Genomic DNA, 24204 nt, shown 5'->3' with positions numbered 1-24204 from the left:
AAGAGCTAAGAACACCATCTTCATGGCTAATAATAGTGCTTTATTCCCTCCGTTCTCAATGCAATGGACCATATTATTTCAATTTTGTCCATAAATGTAAGGGGTTTTGGTATATTATTCGTCATATCCATCATCTATCATTCAAAATTCATCACACCTTACCCAACTACTATCCACTTTCTATATTAACAAGGAGCATTAGTCTTTTTTCCTCTATTCTTTTCTCTAAAACAACCTACAATCTCTCACGTTTAGGGACGGATGGACTATTACATAAGGAAGATGATCTAAGCATCTCCAGCTTCTGCATCCATAATGCATAAACCATTATTTTTACTACTAGTAGTATCGATGGAGGTAAGATAATATTTTTGTTGAAATATCGCATACATGGCCGAATTTGAATTCCTGCACTGGCATGCATTATATGCAGTTTGTACCAGGGCTACTCAAGATAATTTCGAGTAGTCTTGGCACTTGGGGCATGTCAAGTTCAACCAAACCCTCTAGAACCTGTACGATGCCACCCATTGTTGGCCGATTAAAGTCATCATCTTGAATGCACCAACATGCAACCTTACAAGCCCTGACAACCTCCTCTATGTTGATATCACCCTGTAACTGGGGATCGACCAAACTCTCCACATCTCCCTCTAGAAGCTTATGTGCAGCTTGCACGGGAAAATAAACAGCCTGATTACCGCTGCTATCATATTCTTCAAGTGTGTTCCTCCTTCCTGATATGATTTCTAACAGTACCATTCCGTAGCTATAGACATCAACCTTTTGTGTAATAGCCACTCCACTAATCCACTCAGGCGCAAGATACCCTATTGTCCCCCTCATTGTTGTTAGAACTCGACTGAAGTCCCTTCCCAGAAGTTTTGCCATCCCAAAGTCTGCAACCTTAGGAACAAACGATGCATCAAGAAGTATGTTTTCTGGCTTAATATCACAGTGTATGATGCAGTCGTGGCAACTCTCATGCAAATAGGACAACCCTTTAGCAATCCCTATGGCTATCTGGTACCTTGTACGCCAATTCAGAATTGTGCTGCTGCTTTTAAATAAATGGGCATCAAGAGACATGTTTACCATATGTTCATAAACAAGCAACCTTTTATCACCTTCGCAACAGAAACCAATTAGTTTAACTAAGTTCACATGTTGGATCATTCCAATTGTACTGACCTCAGCTCTAAACTGTTTCTCCCCTTGGCGTGCACCATCAAGCATCTTCACTGCTATAGTAGTCGAGTCACTTAGAATTCCTTTGAATACAGAGCCAAAACTTCCTGCACCTAACTTCTCTGAAAAGTTTTTAGTTGCACGCTGTAAATGAGCATAGGTGAAAGCTACAATCCCAGCACCTTGTTCACTTCTGTTCACTGGATGACCACATGACCTCCTTTTCCTCCTCAAAATCATCAATAGCAGAATGAACACCAAGAAACTGAAAGCAGAAACGGATGCAGCAGCAGCAACACCCATCATTGTTCTTCTACCATGTCCCCAACTTTGCAGTTCTACAGCAGCAAGGCGAAGGTGAAGAACATCTTCATTAGTATTGGTAGTGCCATTATACTGCTTCAGATTTATAAGTTGACCATTCCACACTGAACAACCACTTTCGCCATATGAATAGGCGGTGCAAGAGCAGTTTCTTAGACAAACCTGCATACATTCATCTGCACTTGCAACAGCTTCCATTCTGTGAGCATCATAGGGCAATCTAACACTAGTTATGGGGAAGAACTTATCGGTTAATCCTGCTGTGCTTTTGTTGCTGCTGCTGCTGCAGTCTAGTGGGGTATTTCTTGTGCAACCTTCATGTCTGTCATCAAGCTCCCAGTCCCTTGGTGACTTCACGGAGAAGCCCTTCATGCAGCTGCACAGTGGGAGTGCGTTGTCAGTGCAGACTGTGAAAGGTCCACAGACAGAGAAAACATCACATGAATCCTTGGGCCGGAAGAACACCAGCTCCCAATCTTGTATCTCTTCAACCCAGATGAGCTGCTTCAGAAGGCCAGAGACATCAAGCAAGCAGATTGTGATTACTGTGTGATCAATTGTGGTGTAAGTAAAGTACTCCTCTTCGTCATTGTCAACAAATTTGGAGTCCTGAAAAACGTGGCTCGACATCTCTGGCATTGCGTTGAAGTATCTTCCATTCCATTCCCCGGTGGAGAAGTACACCATGGACGAGTTGCAAAGCTTAGCATTGCATTGCCGATCATCAGAGGGGTCCAACTCCATGCAGTATAATCCTGCAGCTGGGTCGTCAGAGTTCTTCTTTGAAATTAAACTGTATTTCTGACCGGTGACCTTGTTCCTTCCTAACTTGGATCCAGGGAGCATGACATCTGTTGGGTAGTCAAAGCTCTGCCACAACACATTGGATTGGTTTGATGCATCTAGTATGACAAGGTTCCCATTGTCTGACAGAACTACTAGAGTTTTTCTGCTGGCATTTCTTCTACTCTCAATCTGACTAGACCAGATCATGGACTTGGTTACATTATTTAATATGACAAGATTACCATCCCCTGAGACTACCAACTTTGACAGCTTAAAGATGGGGTCAGTTATTGGATAATCTCTATTAGCAACCCACACAGCTGTGAACTTTGATATCTTGTTAAACCATATTCCCAGGTACCAGTTCAGCAAGGTGGTGTTGTCTGCTGACTTACTTGTGCCTGATTGGAAGAAACCGAGCGCAAACCTGCCGTTGCTTGAGATGAGCTTGTTTGCACCAGTGAGCTCTTGGCCTGACATCAGAGTACTGCAATTTTTGGCAGAGCACTGAGGGCAATTGCTGTGCAAGGAGAAGAATAGAAGCCCAAACAGGATGAAATGAGGAAGCATAGTAGCTTATCTGTGTGTGGATGTGTATGAGAAACACTACAAGGGATTGGTGTATACGAGAAGAGGACTGGAAACCAAGAACGTAAAATATATAGGAGTGTTGTGCGACAGCATGCATCTATTAGTTGAGCAATTATATCCATGAAAAAAATACCTCTAGGTATTAAAATTTAAGCAATTTTACTATCATTAAGAAAATATTGAGAGTGTCATATTTTTCTTATGTAAAATTTGGCATCTCCAATTACTTTGTATCTTAAGATAAAAAATTTTAAATCTAAATTTTGATAACTAGAGATATTTTTTTCAACGATGATAAAATTATTCATCAAAATTTACACTTTAAATTTTGGTACCTTGAAATATCAAATTTTACACTGTAAAAATTGGTACTCATGGTGCTTTCTTAATAATAGTAAAATTACTCATAACAGTTGGTTTGGCTAACGGGTCGCATACGTTCTGGTTCATGCTTATTGGAGCAGTAATGATTATACGGCCTATCAAATTCCTGTTATGGCTTAACTTTCCCGTCAATTACTTAACTTTAGGGTTCATGCTTATTGGAGCATACGTTCTGGTTCATGCTTATTGAAGCAGTAATATAACTTGCAATGCACACATGATTTGGTCGCATATATTTTTAAGCACATATTTATAAAATAAAAAATATAGCTACATAGAAACAATATAATAATTGTGTTCCATATATACGTCAAATCTTGTTATTTACATATTTAGAGAAAAAGTCCGTACACTGTACTACTCCACTAAAGCACTTTAGCGCCGTAAACTAAAATTGACCAGCTTCCCTTTGCTCCCAACCAATTTTTTTTAAAAAAAAACTACTAAAAAAATGACCCACTTTGTCGTAAGTAACATTTTCTTTATTTCTTATAGTACAAAACGTGCTTTAAGTTAAGAGCAATCTTACGGTATTTGAGTAGGTACCAAGAGGTACCAAAATTTTAATGTAAAATTTGATACCTTTTAGTTTAAGATACCAAGAGGTACCAAATTTTACACTAAAATATTAATATCTATTGGTACTTTCTCAAGAACTATAAAACTGCTCTCAAGTTAAACTTTTCTGGTACCATGCATGACAATATCATAAGAGCGAATTACGAAATCGCAGCTTAATTAAAAACAAAAAAAAATTAGAATACCAACCAGAGACAGACAATACTTCCATCTATATTTGTTGAGAAAACTGCACGCATAACCGTTGTTTCTTGAGCGACTTGTAATTGCATGTATTATTAATGTACAAGTGTGTATAGATAGAGACAATATTGTATTACTTTTCTGTCAAAATATCACAATGTTAATTAGGTCAAATTTCAAGCGCTGGCAGGGCTATTCAAGATAGTTTTCAAGTGATCTTGGCACTAGCTAGGAGAGAGGGTATGTCAAGTTCCACTAAACCTTCTAGAAGTTGAACCACCTCTCCAACTGTTGAACAGTGAAAGTAAATCTAGAATGCACAAACATGCATCCTTCTACAGGCTCTTCTAACCTCCTCCATACGCTGATATCACAGTGTAATCGGTGACCGGCCAAACCTCTTTCTCTAGAAACTCAAGAGTTCGTTTTTTTGGGTTATGAAAAGTTAAATGACATGACACCCAAAAATACCTCCTCCATCTCGCTCTACAAATTGCTCACTGTCAGCGAGTTCCTCTAGGTGAACCCGCAACGCACGTGAAGGTGGATGAGCGCACACAGGAAGAACAGAACAACCATGGAAGAAAACGGAATGTTTTTGGCACTGAACAACAACAAACCTCCCCCTAATCTTGGCGATCCAACAGCTTGAATTCTGTGAGACACCGATGTTTAGAGTTAATCTTATTGTACTTTCTCTGTTCCTAAATATTTAACATCTTTAACTTTTTGGCATATACGTTTTATTCAAACTTTTTTATAAAATATGTAAATCTATATATATGTAAAAAATATATTTAACAATAAATAAAATGATATAAAAATAATTAATAATTATGTAAATTTTTTGAATAAGATAAATAGTCAAACGTGTATAAAAAAGTCAACAGCGTCAAATATTTAGGTATGGAGGGAGTATATGTTTTCATCATATTCAGTCAAGTGTACTACGTTGCTATTTGGACCCAGAGACTTTTTTATAGTCTCTTGTCACATCGGATGGTTGGACGTTAACTAGGAGTATTAAATATAGACTGATATCAAAACTAATTGCATAAATAAAGGCTATTTCATTAGACAAAATTTTTAAGCCTAATTAATCCATGATTAGTAAATGTTTACGGTAGCATCACATTCGTTAGTCCTGGATTAATTAGGCTCAATAGATTCGTCTCGCGAAATAATCTAGAATATGAGATGAGTTTTATTAATAGTCTATATTTAACTTTTAATTAATGTCCAAACATTCGATGTGACAGGGACTTAAAAAAAATTTAGAGCGAAACAAACGCCCCGTAGTGGTCCGAGTCCAAATAAGCTAGTGTGTCGCGTGGCGTGGTGAGTTGATCATCCGTTATTTAAAGCACAAAGTGTGTGCAGGGAGTTTGGTAGATCAGTGCATCATTAGTGTACTAATTGGAGTGAATGGACGCAGCTGCATGTTGAGTTGTTCAGCTACGTGCATGTAGGAACGATGAGTGGAGTCTGAACTACAAACACACATCATAAGTTGGTGAGTGGAGAAATTAGTGCGTGCTGCGTGCATGCACGAATTGTGGAGGTGATCTCCTGCTGCATACTCGTGGAGTTAGTTGTGTGACTGATTGACCGGGTTGTGCTGCTAAATGTGGCTATGCGTGTGTGTGCGTGTGGGGCTACTTAAGCCATGATCTGTGTGGTAAATAGAAGTGCAGCAGTGTGCGTGTGTGCATTTTCTGCTGGTGCGCAGTGCCGAGACAAATACTTCTCTTGTGTTGTGTGTGCCTTCCGGTTAGAATTCTGCATCGCGTGTGTGTGATCTTATGTTCGAGCTAACAACCGATCGGCTCGCACAGCTCTTGAAATCTGATCCATGCCAACGGCTTTGTCAGTATGTCTGCAAGATTTTCGACTGATCTTGTAAACTCGATGTTAATCTTCCCAGTCTCCACACACTCCCGGATGAAATGAAATCGTGTCTGTACATATATGCTTGCTCCGATCATGGACTCATGGTGAAGTGGATTCTTTGTGGGAGCGATTGCAGACTTGTTGCCCACCTTCAGAATTGGGGCGGCAACTGGTGATCCGAGCACTTTCCGAAGTAAACCATCCAGCCACACTGCTTGACATACTGAAATCGATGCCGCCACATATTCAGCTTCACATGAAGAAAGGGCTACCACCTTCTGTTTTTGCGAACTCCAAGTGATCGGGCTTCGAGCAAGGAAGAACAGTCCTCCCGTAGTACTCTTATGGTCATCTACATCACCCGCCGTACCACTGTCGCTGTAACCTATCGATCAATTTCAGCCCTCCTGGTCTCCCCTTTGCATATCGCAATCCATGATTGCGTGTCCCGGCCACATAACGCAGATCATGCTTCACTACTGCCAAATGATCCTCCCTTGGCTCAGCCATAAATCGGCTCGCATAGCCAACTGCGAAAGCAAGGTCAGGGCACATGTTAACGAGATAACGCAGCCCACCCACTATACTTTTGTGTTACAGATATGATCCGAATTATTATCTATAATGTTTTTAAATTATATTACTAGTTTCCTACTAGGTTTCTCCTAACCGTTTCCTACTTGGAGTAGGAGTAGAATTAGATTCCTAATAGGATTATGTCAGCCTTTTCCTATCAGGACTCCTTGATTTTTCCATATATATATCCCTTGTAAGCTGCACGGGAAGGGTGCGACAACCCGGTGTATTCCCCAGCTATTGTAATCATCACCTCACAGTGGTTATTGCCGGTTGGCGCCCGTGGTTTTTCTCGCAAAGGTTTTCCACGTTAAATCTGCTTCTCGGTTATATGTTTATTTTCCTAACAAGGGGTATCATCACCTCGTAGTGGTTATTACCGGTTGGCGTCCGTGATTTTTCCCGCAAAGGTTTTCCACGTTAAATCTGCTTCTCGGTTATACGTTTATTTTCCTAACAAGGGGTATCATCACCTCGTAGTGGTTATTACCGGTTGGCGTCCGTGATTTTTCCCGCAAAGGTTTTCCACGTTAAATCTGCTTCTCGGTTATACGTTTATTTTCCTAACAAGGGGTATCATCACCTCGTAGTGGTTATTACCGGTTGGCGTCCGTGATTTTTCCCGCAAAGGTTTTCCACGTTAAATCTGCTTCTCGGTTATACGTCTATTTTCCTAACAAGTGGTATCAGAGCTATCGGTTGCAAGATCTGATCTATCCGGCGGGGGCACGATCTGATCTACCCTGCCGATGCGTTCCTCCTCAAGCATCTTCAGCCAGCAGCATCTCGTCGCATCCTCGCGTATGGCGCGGTAGCGGCAGCAAGGCATCAACAAGTCGCATATGGCACCTCCTGCTTCCTGCCTTTTGCATGTGTACTCATGTGTGTAAAGCAAAAATTGGTGAAGCAACACCAGCCAATTTTTGATCTGCCATTGCCCAGTTCTCGAGGAGAAAAAGAGAGCAGCAAGTATGTTCTGGTTCAAGTGAAAACGATTTTTGGTGGAATTTTCTACGTGCACATCAGCCTTCGTATCACGGAACTTTCTTTATTCTATCATATTTTTTGATTTGTAATTTTTCTCGAAGTCTTTCACCAAATTAGACATTGAGAAGTTTGATGGCAAGATCAATTTCATCATATGATAAGTTCAGATGAAAGTTTTCTTCTACAAGCTGGTGTTTGGAAGGGAAAAACAATTCACCAAGAAGATTTTGGTTCCTGTTTATCACTTTGATAAAATTTCCCAGGAGATTTCAATTCTTCTTTTCGCTATTCTGTTGGGTTCCCCCAATTTATACCAACAATTTCAGGATTTGATCCTACGGCGAGTTTTGAAGTATTACTCAATGCTCTTGTTTTGATCATATGATTTTAGAGAAACTTCTATAACCACATGACCAATTTTTCATGAGGTTTATCAGGAGATTTAAGTACTTTGTTTTGGTTCGCATCTCTTTTGGATTCTACCAATTTATACCAACGGGTTTAGGATTTTATTCCCATTGCGAGTTTGAAGTATGGCTCACTGCTCCTGTTCAAAACAAGCGAGGTTCTCGTTGTCCTCAAGATTGGTGTGTGCTTAGTATAGTCCAAAAGACTATTTGCCACAATGTGATTTTATCTACATGAGATTTCTGGTGATTTATGATGTTTATGCTACAAGGGAATTCGTCTCAAGGTGGAGATTGTTAGAGATATGATCTGAATTATTATCTATAATGTATTTGGATTATATTACTAATTTCCTACTAGGTTTCTCCTAACTGTTTTCTAGTTGGAGTAGGAGTAGAATTAGATTCCTAATAGGATTCTGTCAGCCTTTTCCTATTAGGACTCCTTGATTTCCCATATATATATCCCTGGTAAGCTGCACGGGAAGGGTGCGACAACCTGGTGTATTCCCCTGCTATTGTAATCATCACTTCATAGTGGTTATTGACAGTTGGCGCCTGTGGTTTTTCCCGCAAGGGTTTTCCACGTTAAATCTGCTTCTCGGTTATACGTCTATTTTCCTAACAATGGGTATCATCACCTCATAATGGTTATTGCCAGTTGGCACCCGTGGTTTTTCCCGCAAGAGTTTTCCACGTTAAATCTGCTTCTCGGTTATACGTCTATTTTCCTAACAAGTGGTATCAGAGCTACCGGTTGGAAGATCTGATCTATCCGGCGGGGCCACGATCCGATCTACCCTGCCGATGCGTTCCTCCTCGCGCGTCTTCAGCCAGCAGCATCTCGTCGCATCCTCGCGTCTGGCGCGGTAGCGGCAGGAAGGCATCAGCAAGTCGCATATGGCACCTCCTGCTTCCTGCCTTTTGCATGTGTACTCATGTGTGTAAAGCAAAAATTGGTGAAGCAACAACAGCCAATTTTTGATCTACCATTGCCCAGTTCTCGAGGAGAAAAAGAGAGCAGCAAGTATGTTCCGGTTCAAGTAAAAAGGATTTTTGGTGGAATTTTCGACGTGCAGATTAGCCTTCGTATCAAGGAACTTTCTTTATTCTATCATATTTTTTGATTTGCAATTTTTCTCGAAGTCTTTCACCAAATTAGACATTGAGAAGTTTGATGGCAAGATCAATTTCAGCATATGATAAGTTCAGATGAAAGTTTTCTTCTACAAGCTGGTGTTTGGAAGGTAAAAATAATTCACCGAGAAGATTTTGGTTCTTGCTTATCACTTTGATCAAATTTCTCAGGAGATTTCAATAGTTCGTTTCGCTGTTCTGTTGGGTTCCCCCAATTTATACCAACAATTTTAGGATTTGATCCTACGGCGAGTTTTGAAGTATTACTCAATGCTCTTGTTTTGTTCGCATGATTTCAGAGGAACTGCTATGAGCACATGACCAATTTTTCATGAGGTTTATCAGGAGATTCAAGTACTTTGTTTTGGTTCGCATCTCTGTTAGGTTCTACCAATTTATACCAACGGGTTTAGGGTTTTATTCCCAATTGCGAGTTTTAAGTATGGTTCACTGCTCCTATTTAAAACAAGCGAGGTTCTCGTTGTCCTCAAGTTTGGTTTGTGCTTAGTATAGTCCAAAAAACTATTTGCTAGAAGGTGATTTTATCTACATGAGGTTTCTGATGATTTATGATTTTTATGCTACAAGGGAATTCGTCTCAAGGTGGAGATTGCCAGAGATATGATCCGAATTATTATCTATAATGTATTTGGATTATATTACTAGTTTCCTACTAGGTTTCTTCTAACCGTTTCCTACATGGAGTCGAAGTAGAATTAGATTTCTAATAGGATTCTGTCAGCCTTTCCTATTAGGACTACTTGATTTTTCCATATATATATCTCTTGTAAGCTGCACAGGAAGGGTGCAACAACCCGGTGTATTCCCCTGTTATTGTAATCATCACCTCATAGTGGTTATTACTGGTTGGCGCCCGTGGTTTTTCCCGCAAGGGTTTTCTACGTTAAATCTGCTTCTCGGTTATACGTTTATTTTCCTAACAAGGGGTATCATCACCTCGTAGTGGTTATTGCCGGTTGGCGCCCGTGGTTTTTCCCGCAAGGGTTTTCTACGTTAAGTCTGCTTCTCGGTTATACGTCTATTTTCCTAACAAGTGGTATCAAAGCTATCGGTTGGAAGATCTGATCTATGTGGCGGGGGCACGATCCGATCTACCCTACCGATGCATTCCTCCTCGCGCATCTTCAGCTAGCAGCATCTCGTCGCATCCTCGCGTATGGCGCGGTAGCGGCAGCAAGGCATCAACAAGTCGCATATGGCACCTCCTGCTTCCTGCCTTTTGCATGTGTACTCATGTGTGTAAAGCAAATATTGATGAAGCAACAGCAGCCAATTTTGGATCTACCATTGCCCAGTTCTCGAGGAGAAAAAGAGAGCAGCAAGTATGTTCTTCTACAAGCTGGTGTTTGGAAGGGAAAAACAATTCACCGAGAAGATTTTGGTTCCTGTTTATCACTTTGATCAAATTTCCCAGGAGATTTCAATACTTCTTCGCTGTTCAGTTGGGTTCCCCCAATTTATACCAACAATTTCAGGATTTGATCCTACGGCGAGTTTTGAAGTATTACTCAATGCTCTTGTTTTGATCACATGATTTTAGAGGAACTTCTATAAGCACATGACCAATTTTTCATGAGGTTTATCAGGAGATTTAAGTACTTTGTTTTGGTTCGCATCTCTTTTGGATTCTACCAATTTATACCAACGGGTTTAGGATTTTATTCCCATTGTGAGTTTGAAGTATGGCTCACTGCTCCTGTTCAAAACAAGCGAGGTTCTCGTTGTCCTCAAGATTGGTTTGTGCTTAGTATAGTCCAAAAGACTATTTGCCACAATGTGATTTTATCTACATGAGGTTTCTGGTGATTTATGATGTTTATGCTACAAGGGAATTCGTCTTAAGGTGGAGATTGTTAGAGATATGATCCGAATTATTATCTATAATGTATTTGGATTATATTACTAATTTCATACTAGGTTTCTCCTAACTGTTTTCTAGTTGGAGTAGGAGTAGAATTAGATTCCTAATAGGATTCTGTCAGCCTTTTCCTATTAGGACTCCTTGATTTCCCATATATGTATCCCTGGTAAGCTGCACGGGAAGGGTGCGACAACCTGGTGTATTCCCCTGCTATTGTAATCATCACTTCATAGTGGTTATTGACAGTTGGCGTCTGTGGTTTTTCCCGCAAGGGTTTTCCACGTTAAATCTGCTTCTCGGTTATACGTCTATTTTCCTAACATTTTGAAATTTGTGGCACCGACCAAGTCGGCAGTGCTTGATTTGCTCAGTTTGATGATTGGTTCCATTGGAATTTGACAAGAGGTACAATCCACCATGCCTCATTTTCCAACAAGTTCAGGACATATGCAGATTGAGTGATAAAAATGTCCAAATCATATTGACGTGCTTCGATCCTGAGATAGTAAGAGATCAATCAAAGATCGCTCATTTTGAATTGATCCACCATCTCACGCTTGAAGTGGGTGATGCCGTGGTCAATTGGACCTGTGATCAGCAAATCATCAACATTAACTCCAACCAGTGCTTGTTTGTAGTGTGGCATGTGTACACCGCATGCTCATGGTGGTTCCTAGTGCCAAGTAAGGTGAGGCAGGTGTCTAGCTTTGGGTACCATGCCCACGAAGCTTGACGGAGTCCATAGAGTGCCTTTTTCAACCGTAAAACTTGGCCGGCCTTCCCGAAGATGAAGCCGGGCGACTGCTGTACATAGACCACTTTCTGAAGATCACCATTCAAGAATGCGGCCTTCACGTCCATATGGTGAACGGTGAACCCGCTAGCCCTCATGTTTCGCCAGTGCCAAGATCAAGTGGTCCAACTCCAAGCGTGCCATTGAAGCGAACAGTTCATCAAAATCTACTCCTTATTTTTCAACATAGCCTTCTACGACGAGGTGAGCTTTGTGCTTGACAACATTGCCGTGTACATCTTGCTTCATTTTGAAGACCCATTTGAGCCCAATGGCATGACATCTTGGTGGGAGGTCAGTGGCGTGCCAGGTGGAATTGTCTTCGATGGAACGAAGCTTGTTGATCATGGCGCCATGCCAACACTCCTCCTAGTCGGCCTCCATAAACAATGTCGGCTCATCGATGCACACAGAGCGCAGCTACCAACTCCCTAGTGGCTAGCCCACGAACGGGTGCTTCTCCTAGAACGTTGTCAACCTAACGAAAATGTAGTGATCCGTGTGTCATCATGGTTGATGTCTATCGTCATGGTTGATGTCTAGATCGACCAAACTTGGGGGTGACACATGTTCCATCGGGCTTGGAGAAGCCCCATGTTCCATTGGGATCGAAGATGAAGTGTCGTGCTTGGAGAAGCCCCATGTTCCGTCGGGAGGAAGATGGCATTGGTATGGTGATCAATTATAACAAAGGATCCAGGACTAGTATCTTCTATCTGAGCCTTAAATCTGTATAGGTTGTCAAAATTTTTGGCCAAAGGTCCATAAAGTTTATCCATTGCAAGTTACTTACCTAGATAAACTTTTCTGTATGTAACATCAATTTTGTGGGTCTCCTTCAACCTCCATTTCAGACATTTGGCATCCAATGTTCCATCTTCCTTCAACCAATCAAGCACCTGTTCACACACCCAAAACTGTGTCACTCCTACACAAGTGCCTGCCCTCCTAGTGCTTTGACAATTCTCATGACCGTATGGGTTCCTTGTGATATGCCAATTTAGACATCAATGGTTATTTACTAAAAAAAGACATCAATGCATATAGAGTGTTACAAAAAAATTACCTTCACCGTATGGGTTCCTTGTGGTATGAATTCTTCACCTACAACCCACATTCTTGCCATTGCAATACACCCTGTACCAATTTTTATCACTCTTTTTAATGTTATATTGGACCTCATATTTGGTAGCATGTGTAGCTAAAGCCAACTTAAAAGCATTCATGTCTGAATTCATAGTGCCTACTGCCATAGGAGGATCTTTCTTGTCATAGTCTGCATCATATTTCTGTGCAAGCTCTCTATCTATAACAATGCCATTGTCCTCTAATTCATCTTCCTCTACTTCATCATCTAACAATGTGTCTGGTTTAGATTGACTAGTGGGAATGGGAGGTGCTGGATGTTCAGGACCAATGTCAATATACAAGCATTCATCGTCAACATCCACATGCTCATTTGATGGGTTTGAGTTTACAAGGGATTCACTATCATTAGATTTAGTAAGAGTTTGAAGCCTATAATCTTCTATGCTAAGTTCAACTGATTGCCCAGTACCAATTTCCCATTGTGAAATATCAGCAGGCTCACTACCCAAGCCGGCATCCATCCTACGGATCATGCAGATTAAACAACAGAGCATGCTAAGCACGATGGCTTGGTGGCACATACAGATTAAACAACATAGCATGCTAAGCATGGGAAGAAAAGAGGCTTTTACCTCGCCGCACGGGAAGAAGAGGCGACGACCTCGAGGTAGGGCGGGCCTTGGAGGCGATTTTGGAGACGATTTTGGAGGCGAGGTGGCTTGGGGGCTCACCCGCAGGCCTAGGCGTCGGCTGGCCGCACGCGCGCGCCGGCCCGCCGGGTGGCCGCATGGGCGAGCAAGCCTGGGCGTTGGCCTGGGCTAGGTGTGCGGGGGTCCAGCGAGGCAAGGGTCCGCCGGATCTGAGAGGTCCGACGGTGGCATGCCGGCGGCAGCGGTGGCTACGGTTTCTTGGTGGGAGGCGACACACGAGGGGAGGAGGATTCAGGAGAGAGCGAGGCAGTATTAGTTATCTTCTTGTGTGGGTCCCACATGCCAGAGCTCATTTTCTAATAGAAGGTGGACGGAATGGCACATAGGTAAAAGAAAGTTTGTGTCATGGTATAGAGGTGTCCATAATTTTTTTTGTGGTACACAGGTAACCATCAACTTTTTTAATGGCATAGGAGTAAAAGACTCCCAATCCTTTTATACATTTGTCCCGAAATCTTATGTACCTCCCAAGAGACAAGTATTTACCTCTTTGTAGGTTTGTCCCATGCACGTTCCACTTTGCTCATGAGACAAGTCGTATCACTAATCTACCGGAATTGGCTCCACAAATTGGTTTTGATTTGGAAAACTAATGTCGAGGCGGTTGGTGACTCCATATCACCATAAAGCTTTGGGTGGCTTAAGAAAAAGTATCAACAAAATGAGTTTTTAATAGTTTGTGGTGTTCAAAATGAGCTGAAAAGATAGTTAATGCCCCTCCAACGAAATAGCGAGAGAGTAAAATTGAAGCCACGTGAACATGGATGAAAAGTACTCCCTCCCTCTGGACCCAAAATAAGTTTATTCTTTTAGTTTTTTTATAGAATGTTTGACTTTTTGTCTTATTTGAATTTTTTTTACGATTAATATTTTTATTATTATTAGATGATAAAATACGAATAGTATTTTATACATGACTATTTTTATAAAACTTTTTTATAACTTTTTAAAATAAAACGGATGGCCAAACGCTAGACAGAAAAACTAAAAAATAAAGTTTTTTTCTTTTTTGAGATTGATGTAGAATTTGGGTTCCATGTTCGTGCTGTCCAAAACTGAAACTGGGCCAAACTGGGCCACCAAAACCCAGAATGTTTGTTCGCGTGTCTCGTTGCAGCACGGCCTTAAAACTACACCAACACGCTAGCATTTCTAGCGTACTTCAATTGCTGCTTAGTTTTGTCGATACGGTACAGCCCAGCGTGCTCGGCCAACAGCCACACCAACGTGATGAGCTCGCCCCCACTGTTGAGCTGCTTCGCGTGCGACTCCCTGCTGCACCGGTTGCCGGCGTACAGCAGCATCTCCACCCACACCTCGAAGATCGCCGGCAACAACGACGTCCCACCGCCGCCGCCGCCGGCGGACATGCGCCGCTCCTTCTCCTTGCGCAGGAGCTCGTCGGCGAGCAGCGCCCCGGCGAAGACATGGCTCCTCACGTCGTCGCCGTGCCTGAGGTTGTGGCTGTGCACGTTGTCATGCAGTAGTGTCGCCGCGAGGGTCTTGATGTCGGTGGTCCTGGAGGTGGAGGTGGAGGTGGAGGTCGGGTCGTCGACGTGCAGCTGGAGCAGTCTGGTGAGCATGCTCAGGACGTTGATGAAGGAGAAGCTGGAGGTAGGAGATGACTCGTGGCCGTTCTTCGTTTGGCGCCATATTCTGGTCAAGTCGTCGCAGGTGAGCTGGTAGAGTCGTCGGAGCTGGAGACCCGGCAGCATGTCGGGGCGGACGGCGACGAGGAACATCATGTAGTTGGACAGCGCCCGGACTGCCTCCGTGAGCCGCGGCGTCGCCCTGCCGCTGACGGCGAGGTAGATGTCGGTGGCGACGTGCCAGGTGAGGATGCCTTCTTGGAACTCGTCGCCGAGGCTGGAGACGAGGTCGTCGTAGAGTCCATGGCGCCGGAGCGCGAGCTGTCCTCTCGTCATCCTGATGGAGTCGAGCTTGGAGGCCGGGTAGGACTTGTCGTCGACGCTTCTTAACATGTTCTGTATGTGTCCGAACACCAGCTCCTTGACGTGGTCGGAGATGACGATGCTGCCGGCGTTGACGTGCTTGTTCCACCAGCTCCCGAGTCCGGCCTTCTCCGCCGCCGCGCCGAGCCGTTCCGCCGTGCCGTCGCGGGTGGAGAAGTGGAGCACGTTGAACTGCCCCATGGTGCCGGACCAGTACCTGTGGCCGTCACGGTGGACGAACCGCCGGAGCGACGCGACGGTGCGGCGGAGACGGAACCACCGGCCGGTGCAGAGGGCCTCGTGGCGGAGCCACGCCCAACGCGTGGTCTGCAGCAAGGCGGCGATCCACGTCGACCCGATCGCCCGGCACAGCGACGTGGTCTCCAGGACGAAGGCGGCGACCAGCAGCGCGTAGGTGATGGCGACGTCGACCTGCCGGTAGCTGCCGATATCGTTCTCGAGGTGGAACAGCCCGAGCGCGGCGACGACGGCGAGCGGCGAGACGACACGGATGCCGAAGCCGAACCAGGTGTGCATCACAGCCGCCTTGGTGTAGAGGAGGTCGTACATGAGGGAGAGCTCCATCTCCGCCACCCGGCACATCTCCTTCCACCCGTAGGAGAAAATCTTGGAATCGTACTCGCCGGAGTCCGGCTCCACCGACGAGTCCGCCATGGCGCGCTTGCAGATATGGAACATGGAGTGAGCAACGAGAAGAAGCTCCTCCTCATCGACATCCCCGCCGTCACGTCGAGGCAGCCACGACCGCTCCGGGTAGTACTGAAGCGGACGCTTCGTCGTCGGCGGCGGCGTCTTGACATTGACGGAGCTCCGGATGCTGCTGAGGTTGGCGTACTTGAGCGCCCACGTCCTCTCGCCATACTTGAGGACGCCGATCGCGAACATGAGCATGGCTGCCGAGAGCAGCGTCGTCGTCCTACCGGCGAACGACCGGTAGATGACGTTGGCAGCGCCGAGCGCCTGCGGGACGAGGCCGAACACAAGGTGACGCTTCCAGAGCTGGTTGTCGGCGAGCGAGTAGGCGGTGATGTTGTCGGGCCCGCCGAGGTGGAGCAGCAGGAACGGCGCCCAGAACGCCACCAGCCGCCGCTCGCTGCTGACGGAGAGGTGGCCGACGGTGAACGTGGCGACGAAGTCGGCCAGCTGGTACGCCGGCCAGACCACCAGCTTCAGCACGGCGGAGGCGCCGACGCGGCGGAACCCGGCGAAGAAGAGGAGGATGAGCTGGAGGAAGAAGCTGACGAGCAGCAGGATCTCGATCGCCCACTCGTTCAGGAGGTGCATCACCCCTCCCGCCATTGTTGCTGCTCCGATCGAGCTGAGCTGAGAGCCTCCAGTCTGGCACTCTGGCAGTGGCAGTCGTCTACTTGGACATGGTTAACAATCAAGATGCGCACAAAGCGTCCATGGAGTAATCCCAAAAGCTTGCAAGTTTCATTTAAGTACAGAAGTAATTAAATGCACTATATCATGTATCAAGTTGGAGTATTTAAACTAGATATATAGGGCTCCCTCTATTATTTTTATTTGCAGTTATTCTATTTCTGTGGTTTTCGAGATACAACTTTGATCAATCATCACCACAACCTTAAGTTTAGAAAACAGAGAGGGTATTATTTTGTAAAAATTGTAAATTTTTATTAACAGAAACCATAGTATATTATTTATAGTCGAAAGGGAATATAGTTGGTTTGGAGTATGAGGGAATATTAAAGTTTAAGGGGCCCCTTTTATTTAAAAAATTATATAGGAATTTTGAGGATTCAAATTCTGTAGGAATTTTTTCCTATATATCCATTTGAAATAAATGATTGAAGGTGATTTAAGGCTTCTTCATCGTATTTTATTTCCTGCATTCGTTTGTAGATCACTAAGAATGAGTATAAGAGGTTTTCCCACAAATTATTTTTTATGATTAATAAACCATTTCATTTCCTTATGCTTAATTCCAGTGAAGCGATTAGGCTGATAGACTTTGAAGTAAAGAGCCTTATCATCAGTTTGCTTTTAATACGGTTAAACGAAAATGCTTGTTAATGATTAAAAAGTAGTTTATCGTAAAAGTTTTATATACCTGTTCCTAAATATCTAAAACCAAAGGTTAAAAAATAAGCTATGATGAAGAAAACCCTAATATCAGTTTCAAGTTTAAGTTTTAAAATTTAAAATTTTAGCTTATGAGTAAAAAGATGGGGCCGAAAGTTAGCAAGAGCTTGAACCCATGGGAAAATTTCATTTGAATTTATCTCTCTCATATGATTATACTTTTTTCCATGGCCTATTTGAGCTAACATCTTTATATATTTTTGTGTTAGTTTTATAATCCTTTATCTCTTTGCATGGAAAAATGGAGAATTACCAAACATGCATGCGAAAAACACAACAATAGACTTGCATTACTATCAACTTCTGGTGTCTTTTCTATTTCACTAATTTTTTAAAACATTCGTATTATTGGAGCCATAACAATGTGCCACTATAGTAGAAGTTTATAGAAAAAATAAGAATAATCAACTTCATCTAGAGGACAGCGATGGTAAACGGAGACGAGAAGAGATGCGTTTATATACGAGGCTAGCTACAAGCTACTTAGCCATTTGCTGATCTCATTATCATTCTCACCTTCACGTGAGCAGCTGCAGCAAGTGACCATGTGAGCCTCATCCTAAGTTTCTAACTAACTTATCAATGAGTTGCTAGAGACAAAGGGATTATTAATTAATTCAGCTTCTCCCATGTGTTCTTAATTGTCTATTCATGTCGTTGTCTGCAAGCAGCCAACCGGGCTGCGTCAAATTCCTTCCTACAAATACATTTTTTTTTTACTTAACTAACGTCTTCCAGGGAACTTCTGCAATGCACATGTTTAATCATTATTTCTTAATAATATATTTTGGCAAAACTATTACACATATAATCACGTGAAGTGTTTTCAATATAATTATACAATTTCAGATATTAAATCTTTACATTTTCAATGTATTAACGGTTTTTTTTAAGTTTCTCCGAGGTTAATTGTTTGGACAGTACATCCATTAGACTTCGATCCAATGGATATAATCTATTACCATGGTATAACTTGCGCTATAAATATTTGCAAGGTATTATATGACCACTTAATAGTTGATGTAATATAGGAAGGAACAAAAAAATTTATTTTTAGACTCATAATAAAATATACTTTGAGTTATATGTTATTTCAGAATCACATAGTTGTTTTGTCCGTTTGATTTATACTAACGTCAAATTTTTTTTATCTATTATAACAAGATGGAAAGTTGTATTTGGATACAGAACATGCTTGTATAAAGTAGCTTTTATTAAATTTATTTTTATAGAGTTTAAATTTTATGTTAATATTAGATATGTAAATAAATTATTTAATTAAAATTATAGCAATGTGCAAACTTGATTTTGTATTGATTAAAATTGATTGTAATGTTTATGAATTCAGCGTATAAACTTGACTCATCTCACCATAAACTGATTCGGATTTTACACCACTCAAACACATCAAAACAAAACCCAAAAAAAAAACATACCACATTTGCGCATGTAACTAGAGCCAATTTACAGACTATTCATTTCAAAATGGTCCCACCTTCTAAAACTAGTGATGTGTGTTATTAAAGTGTACATACATATTTCTCATCAGATGAGTGTTGGTGATTTTTTACAGAAAAAAAATTCTATTACATGGGCCAAACCCATATAATTTCAGCACACCACACCAGTGCTGACGTATCATGGATGTATGGTGAGTGAGGTATACCGTAGACGAGAAAGGATCAAGTGGATAATGGAGGTATTTTTAAAAAAAATCAATTGGATGGAAGTCTTCTAGTAAAACAAAACGGATGGATGGCCGGGTGAAGAGACAATTCGAATGGATTAGACACGATATCTTTTTACTTCTACTTATATCTATAAGCCAAAAGTTAATTTTTAAACCTTAAATATAGAGTTTATTTTAGGGTTTTTCATCGTGGTTTATTCTCAGACTCGCTTGTTGATAAGTAAAAACACATATATATAATTTTTATTTATAATTTTTTATAAATATATGATAAGAAAAGCCAAACAATCGCCCCAGCTCGTGGTCAACCTACCCGGCCTCACAACAGACAAGCTATGAAGTGCCTGGTCGTGATGGAAATGGTCGTTACATGAATTGTTTGAGAGACCTGATGATGAGATTTTGTTGCACTCTCCATTTATAACAACTCTTGGGCGACAAAACTTTTTATTTGACAATGTTGATTTTTGGATTTACGTTTTATCATTCATCTTATTTAATATATATATATATATAGATATATATAAATTATTTTGTTATGATTCGATTTGTTACTAAAGTAACTATAAAAATGACTTATAGTTTACATATTTACAAATGACTTATAATGTTACATATTTACGTAAATTTGTTGCATAAGACAAACAGTCAAATATAGAAAGTCAATGACATCAAATAAAATAACAACAAATAAAATATATTACGTATACATCATTATACCTTGTTATTGAACTTACGTGGTGCTCTATTTATTTTTATGCACAATTATAATTCATTATGTTGTGATCTGAGTGCCGAATTCGATCTGGTTATTGCTGGGTTAATCATTTGCATTGAAATATAGTCTCTCCTTGTGAATAGGTCAGTAGGTTGTGCCATGATTGATAAGGACAAGGCAAGTGGTGTAGTAGCAGTTTGCAATGTCAACCTTGGTTTTATGGTCAGACTATCAATGTCCCTCCCCTATCTCAAATGGTACTACTAAATATTTGAAGTTATTCTCCAAAATATTAGGTCAACCAAAGTCAACCCCCATGGTGCACATCTCTTCGGAATATTATAGAATGTGCATGTGTTTGGGGAGTGCTGATTGATCAATACCGCTTGACTTTTCCACCTGACCTTCTGCTAGTTCAATCTTTCATGACAAAACAAAGTGATATCATCTCATGGCTTTGGGGAGGGAGGATGGAAGGAGGAGAGGAGGGACTCACCGGTGACAGCAACTGCCCAGCAGTGGCGGCATCGATGGCGATGTCCCCTTCTCTGGGATAACAATGTTGAAACTTCAGCAGAAAATCCTAGGGTTTATGTTTCATGGTGGGGGTTGGAGTGGGTGAGGAGGGGGGGTGTCACTGGGCTTAGAGGGATTGCCTGGGTTACAGCTAGACCAGCATTGGGCCGGAATGTGGTGGGGGCAATCCTGGGCTAGAGTTGCGGGGATGAAGACCGACAATGCGCATTGTTGGTCGTGAATCCAATAGCATGAGGAAATAACACCATCACCTTCTCGGGGTGGAGAACTGTGTTGGACCATCCTCATGACTTGGCAAATGCAAGCATAGGTCATCTATAACGGGTCATAAGCATGGCCTATCGTAGACAGCATGTTACCTAACAGGATGACCCATCACAGGTGAGGCCACATACCGGTGACAGTTCGTAAGTACCGCCCGTCATATGTAATGATATTTCTGATGGGTTTTATTCATGATCCGTCACACATAATGTTTACCTCTGATGAGTTTTAAGTTATGACTTGTCACAAGCGAATGAAAATTCAGATTTTGAAAACGATCTCAGACGACGACATGTCCTATATAAAAATTTTAGATCTCGATGATGTTGGTGAAATTGGCCTAGTGGTACATCGCACGAATTAAGAGAGCATGTCGTCCAACATATTATCATGTTCTTTTCGATGAAGAAGTCAAAGCCACTACAATGCCAGTTTTGACCTACAGTCCTCACTACACGAAGGTGGTCATCCCGGATCCACAAGGCCTGCCCCTGAGGGGCCTTGAGCCCGAGGGCTAAGAGGCAGCCACCCTCTCGTGGAGGGGTCGGGCCATCCCGACCCCTTGGGCCCTTAGTCCACGTGTCAAGAGGTGTGGAGACTTGGGGGGGGGGGGAGTAAACGACACCCTACCGCCACGTTTGATGCGCCCTGCAACCCACGTGGTACCGCATTTAATGTGGCGTGTGAGCAGCATGGTAAGTCATCATGGGACTGACAGATGCGGCGACAGACCAAAACCATGCCAGAGGCATGCACCTGCCCCGGCAGGGGATAGAACTCGTGTCAGCCCCATCCCGTCATCCATTAATGAAGAAGATTTTCGCCTCTCCTCTCTACGGGAGAGATGCCACTTTGTTTCCAAGGCGGCCCATCATTGCATCCGTCGTGCCACGGATACGATGGGACTGGGAGTCTTGAGCATTTAATTCGGAGAAGCCGACCACTCTGCCCACGTCATGACATGATGTGGTCCACACGTGAAAAGACGTGCACTGTCGCCGCACGCCTCGGATTAGATAGGCATTAAAGCCCTAAGCTATGTGTATTCTTTTGCCTTCTCCCTCAGGAGGTGTGCTTAGACATTTGTAGGAGCCCTTTGCAATATAAAAGGAGGCCCTGACCTAATGAGAAGGGAGAGTTCTCTAAGGCAGAAAATCCACTAACAAGGGACTTAGTGTGCTTCGTCACTAACCCTCATTCAGGTGTGATTTCTTGCGCCCTAAGCAAATAGGCACAAGAGCAGAGTATTACGCTTCCTAGTGGCCCAAACCTGTCTAAATCGTTGTGTGTGCATGGTCCCTGAGGGGCCTGACCCCTCTCTACCAGATGACAACTTACCTCTCGCACGCACCCCGACCAAACCAAAAAAAGATGGGCCTGCGGCTTCCCACTAAAGGAGATTCACCCTCCGATAGATGATAGAAGATATCTAAAACTTTATAACTAATATCATTTACACAACTTAATATGCATTATAAATGATTAGATTTAATTTTTAAAAAGAAATTTCAAATTTTGCAATGTCCTTGGATGGAGAGTTGGAGACATGCCCTATATGGAAATTGTAGAACTCAACCAGACCTACAACTTTATAATTGTCAATATTTTCAGTGGAGATAATTTATATCACTAAATATACATTATATGTTGATATCTATTTTTGAAAAGTGGAAAAAATGAATTTTTCAAAGGATTTTGGATGTAGTAATGCCCCATATAAAACTTGTAGATATTGATGAGATCTAAAACTTTATAATTGATGAACTTTTGATTTGAAACCATATAAAATGTCAAATATTTGGTACATGTTTCAATTGAGAATAGTCAAATTAGTAGCACCAAGTAATGTAGTCAACATGTGCTCATATGTGAGATGGTTATAGCATGTTGTGTTGAAGGAGAAGGACTTGAGTTCAACCAAAAAAAATCATGGATTTGGGACACCTACAGGCTACATGGTGACCATGTTATTGAAATTTTTTTTTGGCAAATTTTGTGCATTTAAAATTTACAAATCATGAAAATGTTACCAGTGACGTGGCATAACGTTGACCCGTTAGAGATAACTCATTACCATGATGGGTCCTGTAGAATTGATGAAATCTAAAACTTTACAATTAATGAACTTTTGATTTGAAACCATATAGAATGTCAAATATTTGGTACACGTTTCAAATAGAATAGTCAAATTAGTAGCAACAAGTAATGCAGGCAACCTATGCTCATATATGAGATGGTTATAGCATGTTGTGTTTAAGTAGAAGGACTTGAGTTCAAACCTATGTACCGCAAATACTTTGATTCAACCAAAAATTCATGGATTTAGGACAACTACATGGTGACCATGTTTATTGAAATAGTTTTTTTTTGGCAAATGCTGTGCAATTAAAATTTACAAATCATAAAAATGTTACAACTTACAAGTGACATGACATCACTTTAACCCGTTAGAGACAACTCATTACCATGATGGGTTGACCTTCACATTTAATTAACTCTAACTAGTGATGGGTTTCACTTATGATGGGTACAAGTGATCGCCCATCACATTTTATTCTCACATTTAGGCCCTCTTCGAAATACAAGAATTTTACAATAATTTAAGAGAAAACAGTTCAGTTCCTCTAAATTTTCTTTGAAAATCCTTCAAATCAAAGAGGCATGTATAACTGGTACGTATAACACTTATATATATATACTCCCTCCATATTTTTTTATATGACGCTGTTGACTTTTAGTTTCACGTTTGACCATCCATCTTATTCAAAAAATTATATAATTATTAATTATTTTATTATAATATGATTTATTATTATAGGAGCTTTAATTATGCATTATAATTTTACATATTTAGATATAAATTTTGAATAAGACGAATGGTCAAACATGATTCTAAAAGTCAACGGTGTCATATATAAAAATATGAAGGGAGTACTAATTGTGGAATCAAGACTGACAAGCTGAGTGATTGTTGCTTCCTACCTGGTGTAGGTTGTTATACCGACACATTGAGAGGATCCCAGCCAGCACCCATGTAGGTTCCTATAGGCACCGTTGGCGAGTGACAATCTTGGTAGTTTTCTGTGCGCACGTTTTTCGAACTGCTATATGGAGTATTTTTTTAAAAAAAATATACGAAAGTTATTTAAAAATCAAATTAATCCATTTTTAAGTTTGCAAAAATTAATACTCAATTAATCGTATACTAATGGCTTTCCTCGTTTTACGTGCTTTGATTTGACTAATGGCCAGTGCGTATGGAAGTGTTAGTCTTGTAGCTTTTCTTTCCTTTAATTTTTCTGTTCCTTCATGTTAAGTGTTTTGAGTGTAAGTACTCATACTTTGTATCTGCCTAGTGGATACAGATCGGGTTATTGAAAAATCTATTAGTACTAGTTCCATGCCCGTGC

The 24204-nt window shown here is 41.8% G+C and overlaps 2 protein-coding genes across 2 annotated transcripts; both read right to left on the bottom strand.

Moving 5' to 3' along the window:
- Positions 1–423: 423 nt before the first annotated feature.
- LOC102713900 (G-type lectin S-receptor-like serine/threonine-protein kinase At2g19130) lies at positions 424–11805 on the bottom strand. The gene is made up of 3 exons (XM_006653091.1): positions 11537–11805; positions 11331–11411; positions 424–2785 (listed from the first exon to the last, which is right to left on the bottom strand). Exons 1-3 carry the CDS (start codon positions 11803–11805, stop codon positions 424–426), a joined length of 2712 nt encoding a protein of 903 aa, XP_006653154.1.
- A 2831-nt stretch (positions 11806–14636) lies between these two features.
- LOC102713624 lies at positions 14637–16944 on the bottom strand. Its single transcript, XM_015835879.2, has one exon. It carries the CDS (start codon positions 16776–16778, stop codon positions 14637–14639), a length of 2142 nt encoding a protein of 713 aa, XP_015691365.2. The 5' UTR covers positions 16779–16944.
- Positions 16945–24204: the final 7260 nt, after the last annotated feature.

Source organism: Oryza brachyantha, chromosome 4, assembly GCF_000231095.2.
Source record: "Oryza brachyantha chromosome 4, ObraRS2, whole genome shotgun sequence".
Taxonomy (NCBI): Eukaryota; Viridiplantae; Streptophyta; class Magnoliopsida; order Poales; family Poaceae; genus Oryza; species Oryza brachyantha.
Note: the sequence above shows the minus strand (reverse complement) of the source record. Positions and strands in the feature narration are given on the sequence as shown.